This window comes from Musa acuminata, chromosome BXJ2-5, assembly GCF_036884655.1.
Source record: "Musa acuminata AAA Group cultivar baxijiao chromosome BXJ2-5, Cavendish_Baxijiao_AAA, whole genome shotgun sequence".
In the NCBI taxonomy this organism is placed as follows: Eukaryota; Viridiplantae; Streptophyta; class Magnoliopsida; order Zingiberales; family Musaceae; genus Musa; species Musa acuminata.
The window spans coordinates 3,272,123-3,290,735 of record NC_088342.1 but is presented as its reverse complement, the minus strand read 5'-3'; the positions used below and the strand labels follow the sequence as shown (position 1 = coordinate 3,290,735).

Here is an 18,613-nt window from a genome sequence, read left to right as displayed (position 1 = left end):
CTCGTCTCAGTAAAACCATTGTTGTATGGCTCGGTTAAAGCTATTGAGTTTACCTATATATTCCTACAAATTTGATGATGGTTTTTGCAGTGAATGGGAAGAATCTATTATGATCTTTAAGCATTCCATTTTATCACTTCAGCAGATGCAACATCTCTATCTGAATCTGATGTAGATAGATGGAACCCATACTCTCATGTCCTCTTCTTGTGAAGTCACCGCTATGCAATGTAGAAATAGTAGTCCATTAGGTTGATGGTCTCCTCCAACACAGTTGACACCGAAAGAGAGTTTCATCATCTTGATCAGTAAATCAAGAGCTGTGCAGATATACGGCAGAAGCAAATGGTTTATTATTGGCTTAAAACCCATTTAGATAGGATGCTATTCGAGTCATAGCAATCAGCGATAACAATGTGACTTCGCTTTTTGTTCTTCTCCATTTCCCTTCCTTTCGTACTCCGATATGTGCACTCCTTACCTCAGCTGCGAAGATCAAGAGATGTGTTTTAGCTCTTTCGAGACATGCGTTACGGTGCATGCGTGCCGCTTTAAACGCTACCAAATGCCACCATGAGCGAAGAAGCTTTTCAAAAGTACTGTGATGCTTTCAAGAACAATCATGAACATGCCCTCAGTTATTCCCTTTGTCATAAAAGAATCACCCCAGCCTTTAGCTTCAACAGGTTTGAATGCTTTCTTGGCTGAGAGAAGGGGACAAACACTTGCATCATCTGCCAAAGACATTAATTTGCTGATGAGAGTGATCTGGTTTTGGGTTTTCAGATATGCCGAAACATGATGTTGGATCTACAACACCGATCTTATTAGTCTGGTTTCTTGTAAGATTACCTACACTCGCTAAGATCTGTCTAAATTGTATTGTGACCTTACTGTTTTATGCGGAGAGTGCTCATTATCTTGGCGAACTTTTAATTGATCGAATGAAATATTATGGTTTCTTTGTTCAGAGAAAAAGGAGGATGATTAGATTGAAAAGAGAACTCGGAGGAACAACCACTTCTTCCTTATCCGCTTGCCACCACCCTACAGAAGAAGGAATTGGGACATCACAATTGGAAAGGGATGCATACCAACTCATCCATACACTCCACATTAAAGAATTTAAAGAATCACATGCACCTGTTTTCACCTCTGAAGAAACTCCATTGGCATCTGATTGATTGCAACTCGTAGCAACTCTTCAATGTCACTGCATATGACATGTGACAATGCATTTGGTTCAAATTGGACCACATCAATGTTAACTACTACTGCTATTCTCCTCTTTGGAGATTAGTCACTTGGTCTTCAAAAGTCACCTAATATTTTTGGATGGCATGAACATTTCTTTAAGCTATGCCTATGATTTTTCAATCTATTGGATAAATGCTCTACCATATATATATATATTATATTTTTGGAGATGTATTCATTGTCTTTCCCATAGTATTATTTAGTTTCTCATATATCTTTTATATGTTTCTTTATCCAACAAATTCATTTTTAATCTTAAGAACTTTTTTTTTCATATGATTGAATGAGTAAGCTTCCAATATCTTAAGAAATATGTTAAAAATAGAACAATAATTGTTGAACATTAATTCATCCACTTTGATAGAAATCTTGAAGATAATCAACATTATTTTAACATTTGAGAGTCTCTCCAACATTTGTAAACTTGTGGGGGTATTTGACAAAAAATGATTGTGAGAGATGTTAGTGAGTCAAAGCCTAATTTTGCTTAATAAAGCCAAAAAACTAATCTAGTTGAGTTAGGTCTTTTAAGTGTGGATCTTTTTTATTTTTTTCCTCTCTTTTGGCCCTTAAAAGTTTTCCTAACCCCCAACTCATCATAAAACTTGTGGCAATAATTAATCTTAGCTCTTGGTTTGGACTATGCTAGGAAAAAAATTTAAGCTATCCAAGTCGATAATACATCATGATAACAATTTGAAGCTCAAATTTCAACTTAATCCTGATCATGAATTACTTGTAATTGCAGTTCTTAATTGGCTTCATCTTAGCTTGCGTATATGAAAGCATAACGGCAAGGACGAAGGCTTTGTGATGCGATCATCAAGACCGTCCATCCAAGATCTCACGCCTCCCTAGATTTTGTGACTTGAATACGCATCTGCGAATAGAATCTAAGAAGAATCTAGCGAGGTTAGAGGAGCAATGGAAGTACGTTCCAAAAAAGGCAATGAGCTACCCAGTCCAAACTACCATGAGATCTACACTAAATTACGATGTGATCTGAGGAGGTGGGTGTGTGTGTGAGTCGGAGATGACGGCCACCAAAAGGTTTGGTGCCCCACGAAGGATGTCTGACCACAAGTCACGACTGACGGATCTTGGAACCTCGTTTGACCCAATCTGAGCCGTCAATCGTACTTTTCTTTGTTCCCTCGTGATTCGTGCAGTGGCCTTTTTGTGTTCATCAGATGACAGGGAAATCCTGGATTCTGAGTTGCTCCAGCTCATCAAAAAACTAATCTTTCATCAGATTTATCTCTGCTTCTCTTAATTCCTCTCGATTCGTTTCAACTCCCTCCCTCTCTCTCTCTCTCTCTTTCTCTCTCTCTCTCTCTACATCGCCACCTTCCATTCTTATAGATCGTGTATGCGTCCAAGAACACGATTAACAAACAACAAACACAAACCGCCCTCTGCCACCTGGTTTGGTTTCCTCCTCCCCCTCTCTCTCTTCCTTTTCTCCTCTGTCTCTCTCTCTCTCTGTCTCTCTCTGTTTCACAAATTGCCATCAAAAACAGCACCAAAAGAAGAAGAAAAAGGGGAGGAATAGAAGAAGGACGTTGTGGGATAGAGAGGAAGAGGAAGGAAGAAGAAGAAGAAGAAGAAGAAGAGGAGAGGTTGGGAAAGGAAATGAAGACAGAGGAGGAGGTAGGGAGCTGAGAGGAGAGGATAGTGACATTAATTTGGCGAAAGGTCGGATCTTTGGGGCGTTTGGGGAGGAGGCGAGATGGGGAACGTGACGTCGTCGGTGGCGGCACGGTTTGCGTTCTTTCCGCCGGAGCCGGCTACGTACGAGGTGTTCCGGGAGGGGGGAGCGGAGGGGCGGTTGTGCCTGTCGGGATTGTCGCCGGAGAGGAACGTGGCGGTACACCTGGTAGAGACCAAGGTCGGGAACCGGGTGGTGGCCACCTTCTGGCGCCACCCCTTGGCCCGCTTCACCCTCCTTTACTCCCACGGCAATGCGGCTGACCTCGGCCAGATGCTCGACCTGTTCTTCGAGCTCCGCGCTCATCTCCGGGTCAACATCATGAGGTAGAGCACACAGAAGCTTCTCTGTCTACCATTGCCTTTCTCTTCCCCTGTCCTCTTCTCTTCCGTTCCCATTCCCTTTCTCATTCCTCAGTTCGCAAGATTGGATCTTTTGTGCAAAAGATGGGTTCTTTTGAATAAGCTTGGTTCCTAGATTTAGATTTTGGAGGCGAAACATTGGGTGGTCTTGGTAATTGATTAGGACCTTAGGGATTTTGAATGAAAAAAGGGGGTAATTTTGATGTTTATATCCCCTAGGTTTCTGAGAGAGAATCCAAGGTTGTGCCTGCTTAATCTCTGTTCTTCTTCGCTTCATTTGATCCATCTCTTGCTTCCATGGTTGTCAAGAACATTGGAGATTAGGCTTCTAAACATATTTCTGCTTCCCTCTAATGTTATATGTGGCTTCAGATGGATTCCTCTGCTAACCATCCGTAACTTGTTACAAGTAGATATGAAACGTGAGGTGCTAAGCCCTGTGCATGTAATATTTTATTGTACTCGAAGAGCTTTTTGTATGTGTATGACAGCAACAAAAGGATTGCTCTATGGATGCTGAGATAATGGTCACAGAAGTAGGCAGAATTGATTCCTTTTCTCCAGTTTGATGATCCATTTAGTTTAATATTTCTGTCGGACATGTTTTGTACGAAAATTGCTTTATTTATGTTTTTGATGGGTCGGGAGAACTATGATGATCGCTGAATGTTGGAGTACGAGTTTATGAGAATACAAGTTCATGTCTTGCGAAGATCCATATAGCTGACCCGACATAGTTGGGCCATTATGGCTGATTGTTGTTATTATTTTATTGTTGCTTTTGTTCCCCACTCCAACCTCAAGGATGCAATGTGCAGATCTGTTTAGTATTCAGATGTTTTGATGTTCAAATTGGATAGTGTGACAAATATTTTTTTACTTTAAAATGAAATCAGAAATTGCTTTTCGATGGAAAACGCAGTCAGAACTAATTACTGACCCTATGTTCTGTTTTGCAGTTATGATTACTCAGGTTATGGAGCATCGACAGGGAAGGTAAACATTTGCAAACATGTTCTTGTTCTCTTCCTCCTGCCTTCTCTACTTGTTTTGTATGCTTTGTAGTTGTATAATAGTATGACAACAAAGTTATATGCTGTGCTTGAGATAGCTAAATCAGTTGAATTAAACAAAGGATAGGTAAAGCCTTCCATAACATTTTCTAGACAGTACACAATTTTAAATAGATGATTCTCCTTCAAGGAAGCAAGCAAACATCACACATGATGGGCCATAAAATAGTGATAGTAAATAGCAGTAGCAATTCCACAAACAAAACTGCTATCTAGCAAGGGTGAATACCTTGAAGTTTTTCATGGGCGACACACTCTCCAGCAAACTTGATGTGTGTGCCCATAAGTTTCAGGGGTGATTTACACCTGCAAGATAGTAGTATGCAGCAAAAATATTTACCCTCTTAGGTGCTTAGAATTGACTGCTTGAATAAGGAATGAGTTACATCCGATCTATGTGAAGGTGATATGTTGCATGAGTTATGTTGGAATCACAATCTAAGTCTACACATGCTTCCTCAAGAACTCTGTGATAATAAAGATTGACAGCAACAGCCACAAGTACCTCTCTATGTCATAAGATATGTTCTCAATAAACTAAAGTTTGTCATCAGAAGCATGCATTGTAGCCTACTTCTCACTTCTGACTGTGTATTGTTTTCCTTGTTACTCGTCATCCTGCCCAAAAGCCATCTGAGTTCAACACGTACTATGACATAGAAGCAGTGTACGATTGTTTGAAGAAAGAGTATGGGATAAAACAAGAAGATCTCATTTTGTATGGCCAGTCTGTTGGTAGCGGACCGACGTTGCACCTGGCTGCACGATTACAGAAACTGCGAGGCGTTGTCCTCCATAGTGCAATCCTGTCAGGCATACGAGTCCTATATCCTGTGAAACTGACATTCTGGTTTGATATTTTCAAGGTATGTTGGGAATTCATCGCTATTCGATTATTTCTCTGCTTTATTTGTTCATATTCATGTTCATACTATTGCTTTTCCTGTAATTTTTTGATGTGTTCTTTAATTATTACTGTGAAACATGGGCTTTTTGTCTGCAGAACATTGACAAAATTCGACAAGTAAACTGCCCAGTTCTAGTTATACATGTAAGCATTTTTCATCAGCCAGTTCATTAATTTGATTTTATTTGATTAACCAGGTACTGCAATACTACATTGCATGTTGGTTTGATTATCCTATAAACTCATCAGTTTTGCAAATTAGCACTAGAAATTCCCAAGTGCATTGCCATCGTATAATATGATTAGTACGTCCAACTTTGTTATCTCATCATCTCCTGAACCTTGTTTGCAGCAAAATTAGAAAGCTCAACTAAAAGACTTGGTGACATTCTATAAACAGCTGCCAATCTGAGATCAACCTTTTCAAAAATAGTTTGGTTGAATAGACTTCCAAAATTAGGAAAGAAAAGGACCTGTCCTGATCCCGAAACACTTAGCTGGCAAATAGAAAATGTTTATTGTATCAGTTACCTTCCGCAGGGCATGTCATGTGCATGCTAGTTAATTCTTTCTCTGCTGACCGCTGGTACCTGCTTTAATTTTATTCTGGAGTTGGAAGCTTTCCATGCTTAAAATAAGTCCAAAGTATCATTTAAATGCCAAAGTAGACTTTCTCTAGGAGCATTCAAGTTTCTTACATTGACATTCTTTTGTGGTGTTCCTGAAACTATTGAACATGAACCATGTGTATATTGTTTCAAATCTTTCAATCCACCCATTTCATTGATGTTCATGATCCATGTTATATAAAAAATAAGGACTTCAATTCTAGAAGTACACCACTATCACATGAGGTCTTAATCATGTGCCATTTGTTTGTAGGGAACTGCTGATGATATCGTCGACTGGACTCATGGGAAACGCTTGTGGGAACTATCCAAAGAGAAGTATGATCCATTATGGATCAAGGGAGGTGGTCACTGCAACTTAGAGTCGTATCCCCAATATATCCGGCACCTGCGCAAATTTATCAATGCAATGGAGAAACTTTCTGTCGCAAAACAGACGACGCAAAGCAGTCTGCCCACATCAACCATCACAGAGGTGAAACACAACAAGTGCTTGAGATTTGGCAAGCGATAGCTGTTCCGACAGCTCAGTAAGAACATGTTCTACCAAGAAAGCGTTAACATAGTGCAGTACAGAATACTAATCTTTAGGAGATCCTGTAGCAATCCATGTCCTCTGGGATCAAGTATGTGGTCATGAATCGAATGAATTATTTGTTTGAGTTGCCAGATTGATGGCTCATGTAAACACCTTCCACTTCCAAAGCAAAATATATGGTTTGTTTCTTAGATCTTTCCCACGATGTTCTCCCTTTGATGCTGTCATTTTGTTAGTAGATTTTGTTTTGAAGATTATCTAACCCACCGCAGTCCATCGAATCACCTGTGCATTGTGCAATGCAGCAAGACCGGTAAACTAAGGATTCCAAGCCTTCCAAAATCAATAAATGAGGAACATATTATCACAGGAAACAAGCATATTATCATAAATGTCATAAACACAATAAATGACACAAAATCAATAAGTGACACAAACCTTGTAAAATCAATGAAAGACGAGAAAAAGCATACTATCATAATGGTATTTGAAATCAGATGCTTTCGGTCGACAAAATTCTACAGAGGAGCAATCAATTACATGATATTCCAAGAGAGAAATCTCAGGTGAGCTCGGTCCCAACCACCAACCTGCGTAGCTTCTAAAATATCATTGCGAGGAGAAAAGTGGCGGATGACAGAGATTGAGAGTTCTCATCTTCTATGCTAGACTGCAACTACAACTACAACCACAACCACGAGCTGCCTGATCCATTAGCTAGAAATCTGTTTCCCAGAAGACACAAATACATTGAAGTTCCCATCTTCTATGCTAGACTGCAACTACAAAGTCTTTCCCTTTTCATCTGGAACAACCACATGCATGCAAGCTTGTTTTCCATTGACAAGATTTTTGCAATCCACTTGGCACCATGGTCAGTGCACATTTTGACAAACGGAAAACACTATACGTAAGTCTTATAAATATAAAATTAATGATTATACTATTATTACATAGAAAATTTTAAAATAAAAATTTAAAATCAAATAAAGATAGATCTCTGTTTATATGTAAAGAAAGTTAGACTCACCGTTCCCTCTCTTGTTATCCTTGATCTCTTAATAATATCACGTCATATATTTGGATTGATATCATTAACTATAAGGATATTGTTTAATTAGATATACAACCATTAACTATAAGGATATCCAAAATATTATCATCTTATATTATCACATAATTATTCAAAATATATTTTCTTTTAAGATTATTTAAGTATCCTAGTTATGTACATTATTATGATTATTATTTTTTAATATCAATTAGAACTAATTATTTAACATAATTTTATAAATTATTAGTCTAGGCCACATTACAAGATCAATATAATAATATAAAATATAACTTAAAATATCATATATACTAGACATAGGTGCCCTATAAGCTAACCACGTGAGTGATGACACATGTGACTTGACACGTAATTTTTTTTCTCATTATATATATATATATATATATATATATATATATATATATATATATATATATATATATATTGTGATGTCTTTGGATCTGTGCAATATGAATCAGATCGTGATGAGATCACGATAATGAGACCGATTTGCTTTTAAACACAAATCCTAAATAATCCCAATCATAAGTTACTCGAGAGGGATATCGAGATAACCGGACAGACTAATATGCTGTATACCCATCCATATTATGGATGTAGCTGGTCTTATAGTTGCTCGTGTGGGGACACTAGGGATATAATACATATACTCATTGGGGAATGAGTTCATTGATTGATCCGCTTGTGGAATACTGAATAGTTGATGATATCTTATTGTCTGACAGTGATTCCGTAGTTCCAATGGTATATCTGGTCCTTAGACTTGAGACACCAAGGATATTCTGTATGAGTGCTTACTCTTTGATATCGGACTTATATGTTTGAATGTTCCAGAACTAATACAGTCGGTCATCGGGAGTGGTAGTTAACCTTACAATGGCTATTAAGTGTCGATAAATGATTATTCACTCTCAGTGTCATGAGAGAAATGTCCTATGTGTTCTTGCTCAGACAAATCCTTAACCAAGGTTATTCGAATTGAGAAAGAAAGAGTTCTCTAGGAGAATCTGATTCGAGCGAGACTCGAGTAGAAACCGTATGGGTCTGATAGTACCATGCCCGGTATACAATCTTTGAAATATTAGATGGATGAGGGACTATAGGTACACGGTAACTGAGGACAGACAGGTCCAATGGATTGGATTCCTCTGTATCATCTAGGGACTACAGCGTAGTGGCCTAGTACATCTGTAATCGATGAATCGAGTGAATTATTATGAAGATAATAATTTATTGAGACAGAAGAGTTCTGACATAAATGACTCACAACGAGCTCGATATTTGGCCTAGAGGGTCACACACATATGATAGGTATTGCAATGAGTAGAGGTTCGGATATGAGATATCCGTCGGAGCTCCTATCTTATTGGATATCCAATAATCCTCTGAATTATTGGATCCTATGGATGAGATCCAATAAGAGCTCATGAGAGATTATTGGATAGAGATCCATTAATCTAAGAGGCTTGGGTAATTGGATAGAGATCCAATACCCAATAGGGGAGGATTCATTAGGGTTAAGTTGATAGGAGACATTTATAAATAGGAGGGTTTTAATAGTTCATAGGCAAGAGCTTTTTGCTTCCTCTCGTATTCTCCTCCCCCTCTCCACCTCAAAGCAGGCCTGGAGTTTTGAGGAGCGTCATCGTAGCCCTACTGTGTAGATCACTGCTAGAGATGAGGGTGCTTGACCTCCTTCACCCTCTCCTAGACATCTGTAGGGATATACGATCTCCCTAAGTAACACTGATGTCACCTCCAAAATTTTTCAACAATATAAATAATAAAAATTAAATGAAGTGATATCATAATTTTTCTAAGGTTTTAGAGAGACTGATCATTTACGGATGGATATGCAAGGATGTTGTGATAGATGGTATCAGATCGGGACAAGCACACTTAGAAACACTTTGCATACAAATGTAAAAGATCTAATGGGGCTACATTGAGGATAGTTAGCATGAGCGACTGTTTGAGGGAAACATGCTTTGAGACATAGGGAAAGGAGTCACTTAGATAAACGAATATTATAGATTGACATCCAGAGGAATGGACAACCCTTCACGCAAGAGGCACCACAAGGACAAGCGAGTTGGAAAGAACGTGTAATGCACAAACATTGGGATGACTGAGTTCGAGCTACAGTTCAATGTTGACAACTAAACTTGACGGTGCTCAAGGAAACTGGGGCACTTTGCAAAGAATGAGACTGTGCAAGGAGGGATAGATTGCTTGGTGACCAAAAGAGTTATGTAAAGCTCAAAGAGGTAAGAGAAATTACTAACTCGAAGAATTTGGTACTCATGTAATAGCTTGTATGTGGACGATGGACCATCTGTGGCCATTCCAAGGTGACCAAAACTTGATATCATGGAGTATTAAAACTTTCTATCCGGTATGGGAAGGATACGTTCGTAGGAGGCTAAAGTGTACAGCAAGTTTAGTATGTTGCTAAGCCTTAAGGGGCACAATGGGGGTTATATTAGCGAAGAGTCACAATCTAACAAATGTATTCGCGGGGGTGGAATAGTGCACAATTTGATCAGCAAAGAAGAGTAGTCTAAGGGGATGATAGTCTCCAAAACTTCTAGAGGGAATGATGCGAAGAGAAAAATTACTCTAATGGACAAATATCTAGAATAAGTTCTAGTTCTCCAAAGAGAGAATATATGTAAAGAACTACACATGTTGAGTAGGGGTACTTCAAGACAATAGCTCCCCAATGCTCAATGGACCAAGCAAGCGGCATGGAGTCATCACCTGATCTCACACGAGGTAATGCTTTAATTGACCTATTGCGAGATCAAGTGGGGGAGCAACCCAATATAACACCAAACGAAGATACACTTAATGCAGATATGAAGATCGGACTCAATAGAGGATAGACCTATGAAATGGTGGGCGCAAAGACTTCCAACAACTTAATGCAAACTGAGGAGCAGAGCAACTTGGGTGGAACTTGGTGAAGTGCCTAATCCGCATAAAGGGAGTCGATATAGAAGATGGAACATGGAGTAGAGGCATGAAGCTTTCCTTATATAGAGGTAAATGATATAAATTCTTGCATAGGCAAGAGCAAGATTATGTCATTCCGTAGGTCCCTCATTCAGATGAAGCGGACTAATTTTGTATGGTGCCAAAGTTGAAGGGAGCTTCAAGGCACATGCACCTTATCTTGATGAAGTATTTGATAGAGAAACTAAGACGACTCAACTTGTGGAGGTGAAGTTGGGGTCAGAAGGTCTTGACACGAGGCAAGAGGATGAGGAGGTGGGTACTTTTGAAGAATATCATGCAGTGCTATCATTCGAGTTACCATGAAAGAAGCGGTGCATAATAGAGATTATTCTAGGGGTAGGGGTCCAAGATCCAAACATTGACGCACCAATTTTATTAAAGTCATTGGACTTCGAGAGTTGCTAGGCAACAAACTATCTTAAAGTTGCACTTCATCCAAGTGTGACCCGAGAAAGGGTGGATGTAGGTTGATTGCCAAAGGAGCAAACATAATCGAAGGTGGCAGAGGCTTTACGATGTGTTGACAGAGGCCATATATGGAGAGATTGAAGTCCGAGTTCATCTCACAAAGATCAGAATGCAACAGGGATATCACCAAGTGGCAATACGGTGTAGCGGATCATGGTAAAACAATTTGAGATAATGTGACACACATGTTAGAAGTCTGGTGAGGAATAGTCATCACATAGACTACATAGAAATAGCCAATCTAGGTATTCATCTTGGGGGTTTTCTAGCTCCGTAGAGTGGTGCGAGGTGCAACTAAGATAGCACCTAAGACTTACCTAGGTGGCACATAACTAGATGGGCTTTTTGTGTAGTATTTGAGGTTGGTTCACTGCTTTGTTCCATAATAGTATCATGTGGGCACTTGTGAAAATTTTTTACTATGACCGATCACCTTAGACCATTTGTTGCACAACCATTCAGAGCTTGTGAAGTCTATGTTTATAATTTGTATTACATATCAAGTGTTTGTTGAAATGACTATTTGTGAGATCTTGAGTTAAATGCTTTCTCTAACCCGTTTTCTCTTTTGTATGTCCTTTAGGGATCTTAAGAGATTTCGGGGAGGTTGACCTTTCGTAGATAGATATACAAAGGTGCCGCACGACTTTGGTAAAACCAGCTATATCTATGACAGACTGGCGACCAACCATCGTCACACTGTCATGCCCACACGCGATTATGCACCGACTTACGACCACATTTTCATCATGTTGTGCTATATCATCGTGTCCACTTGCGACTATGCACATGCGCCTCCCAATGACCCCATGCTTCCACCCACATGTAGCTGTGCCCACGCTTCCACCTCTATAGTTGTTGGCCTTCAACGACCAGTTGATGCCAACCACAGTCAGTAAATACGATAACAATGATATTGCTGAAACTGCTGCAACCATTATAGGTAAGGGCACAATTGAAGCCGTCGCGCTTAGTAGCACTGTTGCAATAGTTGGGAATCGCATTATTGTTGTAGCTGTCATGGTAGCAACACTACTATAACTACTTACAACCATAGCAACACTACTACAACTACTTACAACCAATGCAATAGTTGGGAATCGCATCATTGTTGTAGCTGTCATGGTAGCAACACTACTACAACTACTTACAACCATAGCAACACTACTACAACTACTTACAACCAAGATAGACTGGCCATTGTGATAGTGATACTATTGCAGTCGCTTGCGACCGTCGAATGGTTATTGCACACAAGTAGTTGTGCATGTGACCGCTTATGACTATCGTACACTACGATACTTTTGTTGCGAACAATAGCACTTGTATGCAATCGTTGCTAGCGATTGGGTTGATGACCACGAACGACCATCACCCTCAACAATATTGGATCTCTAAGATACACTTAAACTAGACGAAGACCTATAATCGAATTAAACTGAAGACTGATGAAATAATCAAAATGAATTTATAAGAACTTTAATAAAGCTATAAGATGCACGGCTGTGGCAACACTGCATTTTAACTAGACGGAAACCTATAATCGTCCAAGCATTAAATTATCAGTTGTCATTCGTCAGTAGGTGACACATCAGTTTCCTCCAGCAGAAAAGGCAAAAAAGGAAACAAAGAAAATATAAAAAAAAAGATACTTTTCATCCTTTTACCCGTAACCTACATAATTTTCAACTTATTTGTACCGGATTATTCACATGAAGCAAACAAACTAGCATAGCTTAAGGTCCAATAATGGCCAGCATATCTTTAAGCTGCTTTGCAAGTAGTATGCCCTAGATAAGACCATCAGAAGGTGTTTTGCACTCAGTAACACCACATTCACCAACAATCACAAATCACAATTATATAGCAACACGATTCAGGTGCTACTAAAACAGAGAGAGATTATTACCCATTGATCTTTTTTGGTAGATGATGTAGTTATCCTGTCATTGCTCTCTTTCTCATTAAACTCTATCTAATCACTCTATAGTTTTCCCTATTCCCACATATTAACTTGGTATGGACAAAAGTTCTCCACTTAACCAAAATTCTTTTGTTATCTGCATTTTACTCATTACAGAAAGCTCTCCTCTGCTGCGCTTCCATTACAGCAGCACAAAATCTGTTTGTTTTGAGATGGATGGATGGATGACTATGGTAGCATGTCTAGCAGCAATACACATAAGATGAAAATATAGGCAAGAATGGAAAGGTTCCAGCACTATGCATTTGCCTCGGGAGTTTCAAATGATGGCCTATATCTTGCAGTTGCAGTTCATAAAATGCCATTCCACAAGTTTAATACATTGAAGCAAACCTCACATGGAGACATACCAACCATCAGTGGTAACCACAATGATATGTCATTCTACTTAAGTTGCTCCTAAAACCAGCATCCTCTGGATGTCTGTGGTTTGTTTTGCCTCTAATTCATTTTTCATTCTACAAATTTTAACACAAGTTCAATAATATAAAATCATGGTATACATTCAATCAACTAACCTAGATGGATAATTGTGACCCCTCTTATCTGGATCCATCTCACATCACAATGAGAACCTCTAACACCAATAGTTAGTTTAGACAATTAATTTCTGCAACAGGATTTCAGCTACAAGAAACTTCCAAATACTGCTCTAAAAAAGTACAAAAGAAAGAAACAGCCATTGTTAATGATGATGGAGCATTTTTGACACATTGCAAATGAAGGAAGCCCACCAAAACAAATTGTTGCAATCAACATGACAACATATAGTGTTAAAAGGTGGTAAGCCAGCAGGAATACCAATAGATACATTCCAAATTTAATAAGGCAAGCCAAATAACTAACAAGCAGATGTCAATATCTTTCTGATTGACTAAACAAGACTAGCTCAATCCACTTCTGATAATATACACTATACAGAAGACATAAAAGAGAAGACTACTTTATAAGCATCCATACATGAGCAGGTGCAAATTCAAGTCTTAGCTAACATAAATACATTTGAACTCCCACAAGGGAAAAGCTACCCTCTGATCTTCTCAAAAGAACATAAGGGAAAATAACAAGGTCTTAAGTAGGAAGCAATGCTCTTCTGTATAGCATAAAAAAGTGCATGCAGAAGCCCTGGAATTAGAGTTCAGATATATTTTAGGATGACACAAGCACTTCATCAAACCTACATGATGCTATTAACCTTAAGCACATCCCACCATTGAGAAACCTCCAAAATTTCTGAAATGAGAAGACACTGAGATGAAGGGGATCAACATGCTCAGTGATATCAAGTTACCCATAAGGTATCAACTGAAAGGTCAATTATTGCTTCTCTAGTTTCTTACCGCAACAGCTTTAGACATGCACAAGGAAATAAAATACCTTACAAGCTTTACAAAAGGAGCTATATTAAGAGGGAGGGGAAAGAAACAACTATAACTTATCTTGAATCTATAAACTGCATTAGTTGTGTCACTTCAACGAGAAATTGATGCATACCTAGAAATAGTTTCCCTTTGGCCGGTCCTATTGAAGAGGACACTATCCCATGTCATTGGCAGGACACCCATGCTTAATGTTTAGGAAATTTAGTTAGAGCAGTTTAGACTATTCAAATTTGCACAAAATGGATGCTTAGAAGACTAAGAATCTACATCCCAATGCACAATAAGATATAAGGTAATTATGAGAGATCAAGGCTTCTGTATGCCAGCAGACGAGCCTTTTTAATAATTCACTTTTTATTTTCCTTGCTTTTTCTTGGCTCAATGAGCAGTCTGTCCATTCTCAACACTCAGCCCATATAACACGCCTGCATATCTCTCAGTAGAGCCACTAAAGAAAGATTCTTTCAACTTCCTGAAAGCACACGACGTGAGCAGGCTGTCGGAACCAGCCTGGTGGCAGATCCCGACCCTCTCAACATCAAGCAGCTCGGCGAGCTTGTTGAGCCCCCCATGGAGGCTGTTGCAGAACTTCATGAGATGCTTGATGTCGTACACGGTCGGGAAGTATATCCTGATGAGATTGAAGAAGCCGGCCTGGGTGTCGGGGAGGTTCTGGCAAGTGAGCACCTTAAGAAGGTAGCCGAAGTCATACCCGCTGTGGAAGGTGACCCAGTAGATGGAGTCATTGAGCACGATACCCGACGACATGAGGAGCTCGCCGAAGCGGTGGGCGTCGATCCCTTTGTCGTTGTTCTTCTTGAAGTCGATGCCGCTCTGGCGGAGGAGCTCGATGGAGTCTGTCGCGAAGACGTCCAACTGCATGTCGAATTCGCGGAAGTTGAATTGCCATACGCAGCCGCGGTCGGTGCCGCAGGTGGGGAGGTTGCCGAGCTCGTCGGAGAAGGTGAGGCCGAGCTGGATCAGCTTAAGCATGTCGACGTTGGCCTTGAGGGTGGCATAGTTAAAGTCGGAACTGGTCCGGAAGCATCCCAAGGGTCGGCACACGATGCCGGGGAACTCCGTGTCCATGGCGACGTAGGGGAAATCATCCACGATCTCGCGGATCAGGGCAAACTCCGCCTCCAGGTTGTCGCTCCACACCTCGCGAATCTCGACAGTCTCGCTCTTGGGAAGGATCGACGACATCGCACCAACATCAATCAAGTTTAAGAACCCCAATAGATCGATCTAGATAGGACGCGGAGAGGGGATTTAGGGTTTGAGGGATCGGATCAGAGGACGAAGAAGGGATCGTATTCTTGGGATCAAAGGGGAGGGGAGGGGAAAGCGCGGGCGGTGGTGACTAAGGACGCGGCATCAGCCGGCCCTCAAAGAGGTCCGATCATGGAGATGGCGGAGGAGGAGGCAACGAAGGGACGAGGAGGAGAAGGAAAAGGAAAGAGATGAGGGCGAAATAGTGTGGCGTCACGCGTTTCTGGTGCACCGCTAGCAGCGGTTAAGCCCGGGGAGGAGAGGCTGCATGGCGAACTCTGGTTGGTGAGACGAGGAGGGTCCTCTCCGGCGCGTTTGCGGCCCGGGTTCACGTTGCGGGTCGGGTCTTCTCTGCTCCATGGGAGTGCATCGCGTTGGGTCCCGGCTGGAGTCCAGGGGGCCCACTTGGTGGGTCTGTTGTTTGTCGGTTTTCTAGTGTCATTAAGTAATAGGAATGACTTTGATTAGTTTATTATCCTTAATTAAATTACAGACATTCAAAGTTTATTTCAGGAAAAAAATTTACCTTCCAATTCTTTAATTGAACACCTTTTTCACTTTGATCATCAAAAGTTTTTACTTTACAAAGTTATTTTATCATCAGTTGTTCTCGTAAAAATATTATTATAGCTAATAAAAATCATTTTAAAAAATATTTAGTACAAGAAAATATATATATAATAAGATAAAAAATCATAGAATTACCGCCTAAGCATTTTCATGAATTCTTTTTCTTCCCCATTTTTACACACAGCTAAAACGACAGTTATTTGCATGGAAGAATTAGAAGGAGACGTCGCCGTTGGTTGCGCCGCCGACGGAGGCTGTGTCATCGCCCTGCCACGTCCAAACGATGTCTTTTAGCCCCGGCCGCACGCCCTCGTTGCAGAACTTGGCGTACTCCAAGGTGTCCCCCGAAGTCTTGGCAAACTCAACTACTGCTATTCCCGCCGCCACCTCGAACACCTCCGCGGCTACTGCCAGCCGCCCCTTCCGCCCCTCCGCCTTCCCCTCCATCTTCACCTTGTACGACTTGGTTCGCTGCACGCCGAACCCGAGGGCTCGCCCTACTCCCTCCAGCCGCTCCACGATCGCCGACGCGGGCGACCGCGATGTGAACACCGTCCCCGCCTTCCGCTGGCTCTCGAATAGGCTCGAGAGATTGAAGCCCGAGGACATGGAGGAGATGAGCTCGAACGCGTTGTAGAATCTCGGAGTCCTTGGGTTGTTCTCCTCCTCTTCCTCTGGCGCCTTTGGCGGTGGCGGAGGGATTTGGATCGGAGCCCGGCCCCGAGACCCTTTCTTGAACCACGGGTGCTGCATTACTGCCGTGATGGAGATGCGCTTCTCGGGGTCGACGACGAGGAGGCGGGAGACGAGGCGGCGGGCTTCTCTGGAGAACCACTGCGGGATTCGGTACTCCGCCTTGAACACCTTGCAGTACATCGCCGTCAAGCTCTCGTCTTGGAAGGGGAGGTACCCAGAGAGTAGGGCGAAAAGGATGACGCCGCAGGACCAGAGATCGGCCTTTGCGCCGTCGTAGCCGCGGTGGCGAAGAATCTCCGGCGCGACGTAGGCGGGGGTTCCGCACTGGGTGTGGAGGAGGCCGTCGTGGCGGAGCTGCTCGGGGAGCGCTGAGAGGCCGAAATCGGAGACCTTGAGGTCGCCGTGCCCGTCGAGTAGGAGGTTCTCGGGCTTGAGGTCGCGGTGGTAGACACCGCGGCTGTGGCAGAAGTCGACGGCGGAGATAAGCTGATGGAAGTAGCGGCGGGCCAGGTCCTCAGGCAGGCGGCCACGGGCGACGCGGGCGAGTAGCTCGCCGCCACGGACGTACTCCATGACGAAGAAGATGCGCGACCTGGTGGCCATCACCTCCCGAAGCTCCACCACATTGGGGTGGCGGACCATGCGCATCACCGCGATCTCCCGCTGAATCTGCTCCATCATTCCGGCTTCCCGGCTTACCCGCTCTTTGTCGATCACCTTGATGGCAACGCTCTCGCCAGAGCTGATCTCGCGGCCGTAGTACACCTTCGCGAACGTGCCCTTTCCCAGCACGCGCCCCATCTCGTACTTCCCGAACACCAGCTTCTGCGCCCCTTCCCCCTCCTTTCCCATTCCCGTCGTCCACCTCACCTCTCCTTCCTCTCGGCTGTTCTACTCTGCTCCGACTCGAAGGCGAGGAGGGGACACAACCATGTCGAAGAAAGTCGCGACCTTTGCCATTGCTCCCATCACGTCGCCTCTGTCGACATTTAAAGCAACAAAAGTTGGCATTGCCCACGCGCCGAAATGGTACGAAATGGGGCCTGCTTCTTCTCCTTCTGCCGCCGCCGCTTCTTCTCCCTCGTCCTTAGTTTCCACATTGCACAAAGATGGATTCTTTTGCCGACTTCTTAGTCCTATTCCCCTCCTCCTGTCACCGTACTCGAATCAAACTGTCGGGAGAAGGTTAGTACGCTCCCAGTGAGCTGAGGGAAGGGAGATGGCTCATCGGCTGCTGTGCTACTCTCGTTTTCTCGACAGAGAGAGAGAGAGAGAGAGCAGAGCATACCAGAAACAAGTCTTCATCAACCTATCCCTTATCTACAGATTAATCTTTCTTATCTTTTGTTTATGTACAAGTCCATCAAATCTTAAGAACAAGTTCGAGATCTGTTGTCATCCAAGTTCTACTCTCCTTTGTGATGGATGGTTCTTCTCAAAGATGAGCTTTGCTCTCTCTCTCTCTCTCTCTCTCTCTCATGACACACAAAGATAACCAAAATCTAACGTTATCTCACATCCAATCTCCTCATCAGAATAGTTACATAAGATATATTAATAAATAAATAAGGAAAAAAATAAAGGAAAAATGGTTTGGTGGTGCATCGCAGCATCGAGAAGGTCCACGAATGACGTCATGGATAGGTTCCGAAGAAATGGTTCAAAGATGACTGGAAG

General features: G+C 42.0%; 3 protein-coding genes across 4 annotated transcripts; 1 reads left to right on the top strand and 2 right to left on the bottom strand.

Moving 5' to 3' along the window:
- Positions 1–2,637: 2,637 nt before the first annotated feature.
- LOC135612162 (uncharacterized) lies at positions 2,638–6,665 on the top strand. Of its 2 annotated transcripts, XM_065108040.1 has the most exons (5): positions 2,641–3,291; positions 4,287–4,323; positions 5,030–5,266; positions 5,404–5,451; positions 6,190–6,665. In XM_065108040.1, exons 1-5 carry the CDS (start codon positions 2,987–2,989, stop codon positions 6,448–6,450), a joined length of 888 nt encoding a protein of 295 aa, XP_064964112.1. In that variant the 5' UTR covers positions 2,641–2,986; the 3' UTR covers positions 6,451–6,665. The 2 variants fall into 2 exon arrangements, with proteins under 2 accessions (XP_064964114.1, XP_064964112.1); XM_065108042.1 differs by lacking the exon at positions 5,404–5,451 and having other exon boundaries at positions 2,638–3,291.
- An 8,069-nt stretch (positions 6,666–14,734) lies between these two features.
- On the bottom strand, positions 14,735–15,845 carry LOC135612161 (probable CCR4-associated factor 1 homolog 7). Its single transcript, XM_065108039.1, has one exon. The coding sequence runs from the start codon at positions 15,602–15,604 to the stop codon at positions 14,777–14,779; it is 828 nt and encodes a 275-aa protein (XP_064964111.1). The 5' UTR covers positions 15,605–15,845; the 3' UTR covers positions 14,735–14,776.
- A 526-nt stretch (positions 15,846–16,371) lies between these two features.
- On the bottom strand, positions 16,372–18,110 carry LOC103983924 (CBL-interacting serine/threonine-protein kinase 5). The gene has a single exon (XM_009401282.3). The coding sequence runs from the start codon at positions 17,786–17,788 to the stop codon at positions 16,454–16,456; it is 1,335 nt and encodes a 444-aa protein (XP_009399557.2). The 5' UTR covers positions 17,789–18,110; the 3' UTR covers positions 16,372–16,453.
- Positions 18,111–18,613: the final 503 nt, after the last annotated feature.

Excerpts from the sequence above, each read along its gene's own strand:
- LOC135612162 (XM_065108040.1), top strand. The coding sequence starts at position 2,987 with ATGGGGAACGTGACGTCGTCGGTGGCGGCACGGTTTGCGTTCTTTCCG. Across the intron at positions 3,292-4,286 it reads CTCCGGGTCAACATCATGAG|TTATGATTACTCAGGTTATG; the intron begins GTAGAGCACACA and ends TCTGTTTTGCAG. Across the intron at positions 5,267-5,403 it reads TCTGGTTTGATATTTTCAAG|AACATTGACAAAATTCGACA; the intron begins GTATGTTGGGAA and ends TTTTGTCTGCAG.
- LOC135612161 (XM_065108039.1), bottom strand. The coding sequence starts at position 15,604 with ATGTCGTCGATCCTTCCCAAGAGCGAGACTGTCGAGATTCGCGAGGTG.
- LOC103983924 (XM_009401282.3), bottom strand. The coding sequence starts at position 17,788 with ATGGGAAAGGAGGGGGAAGGGGCGCAGAAGCTGGTGTTCGGGAAGTAC.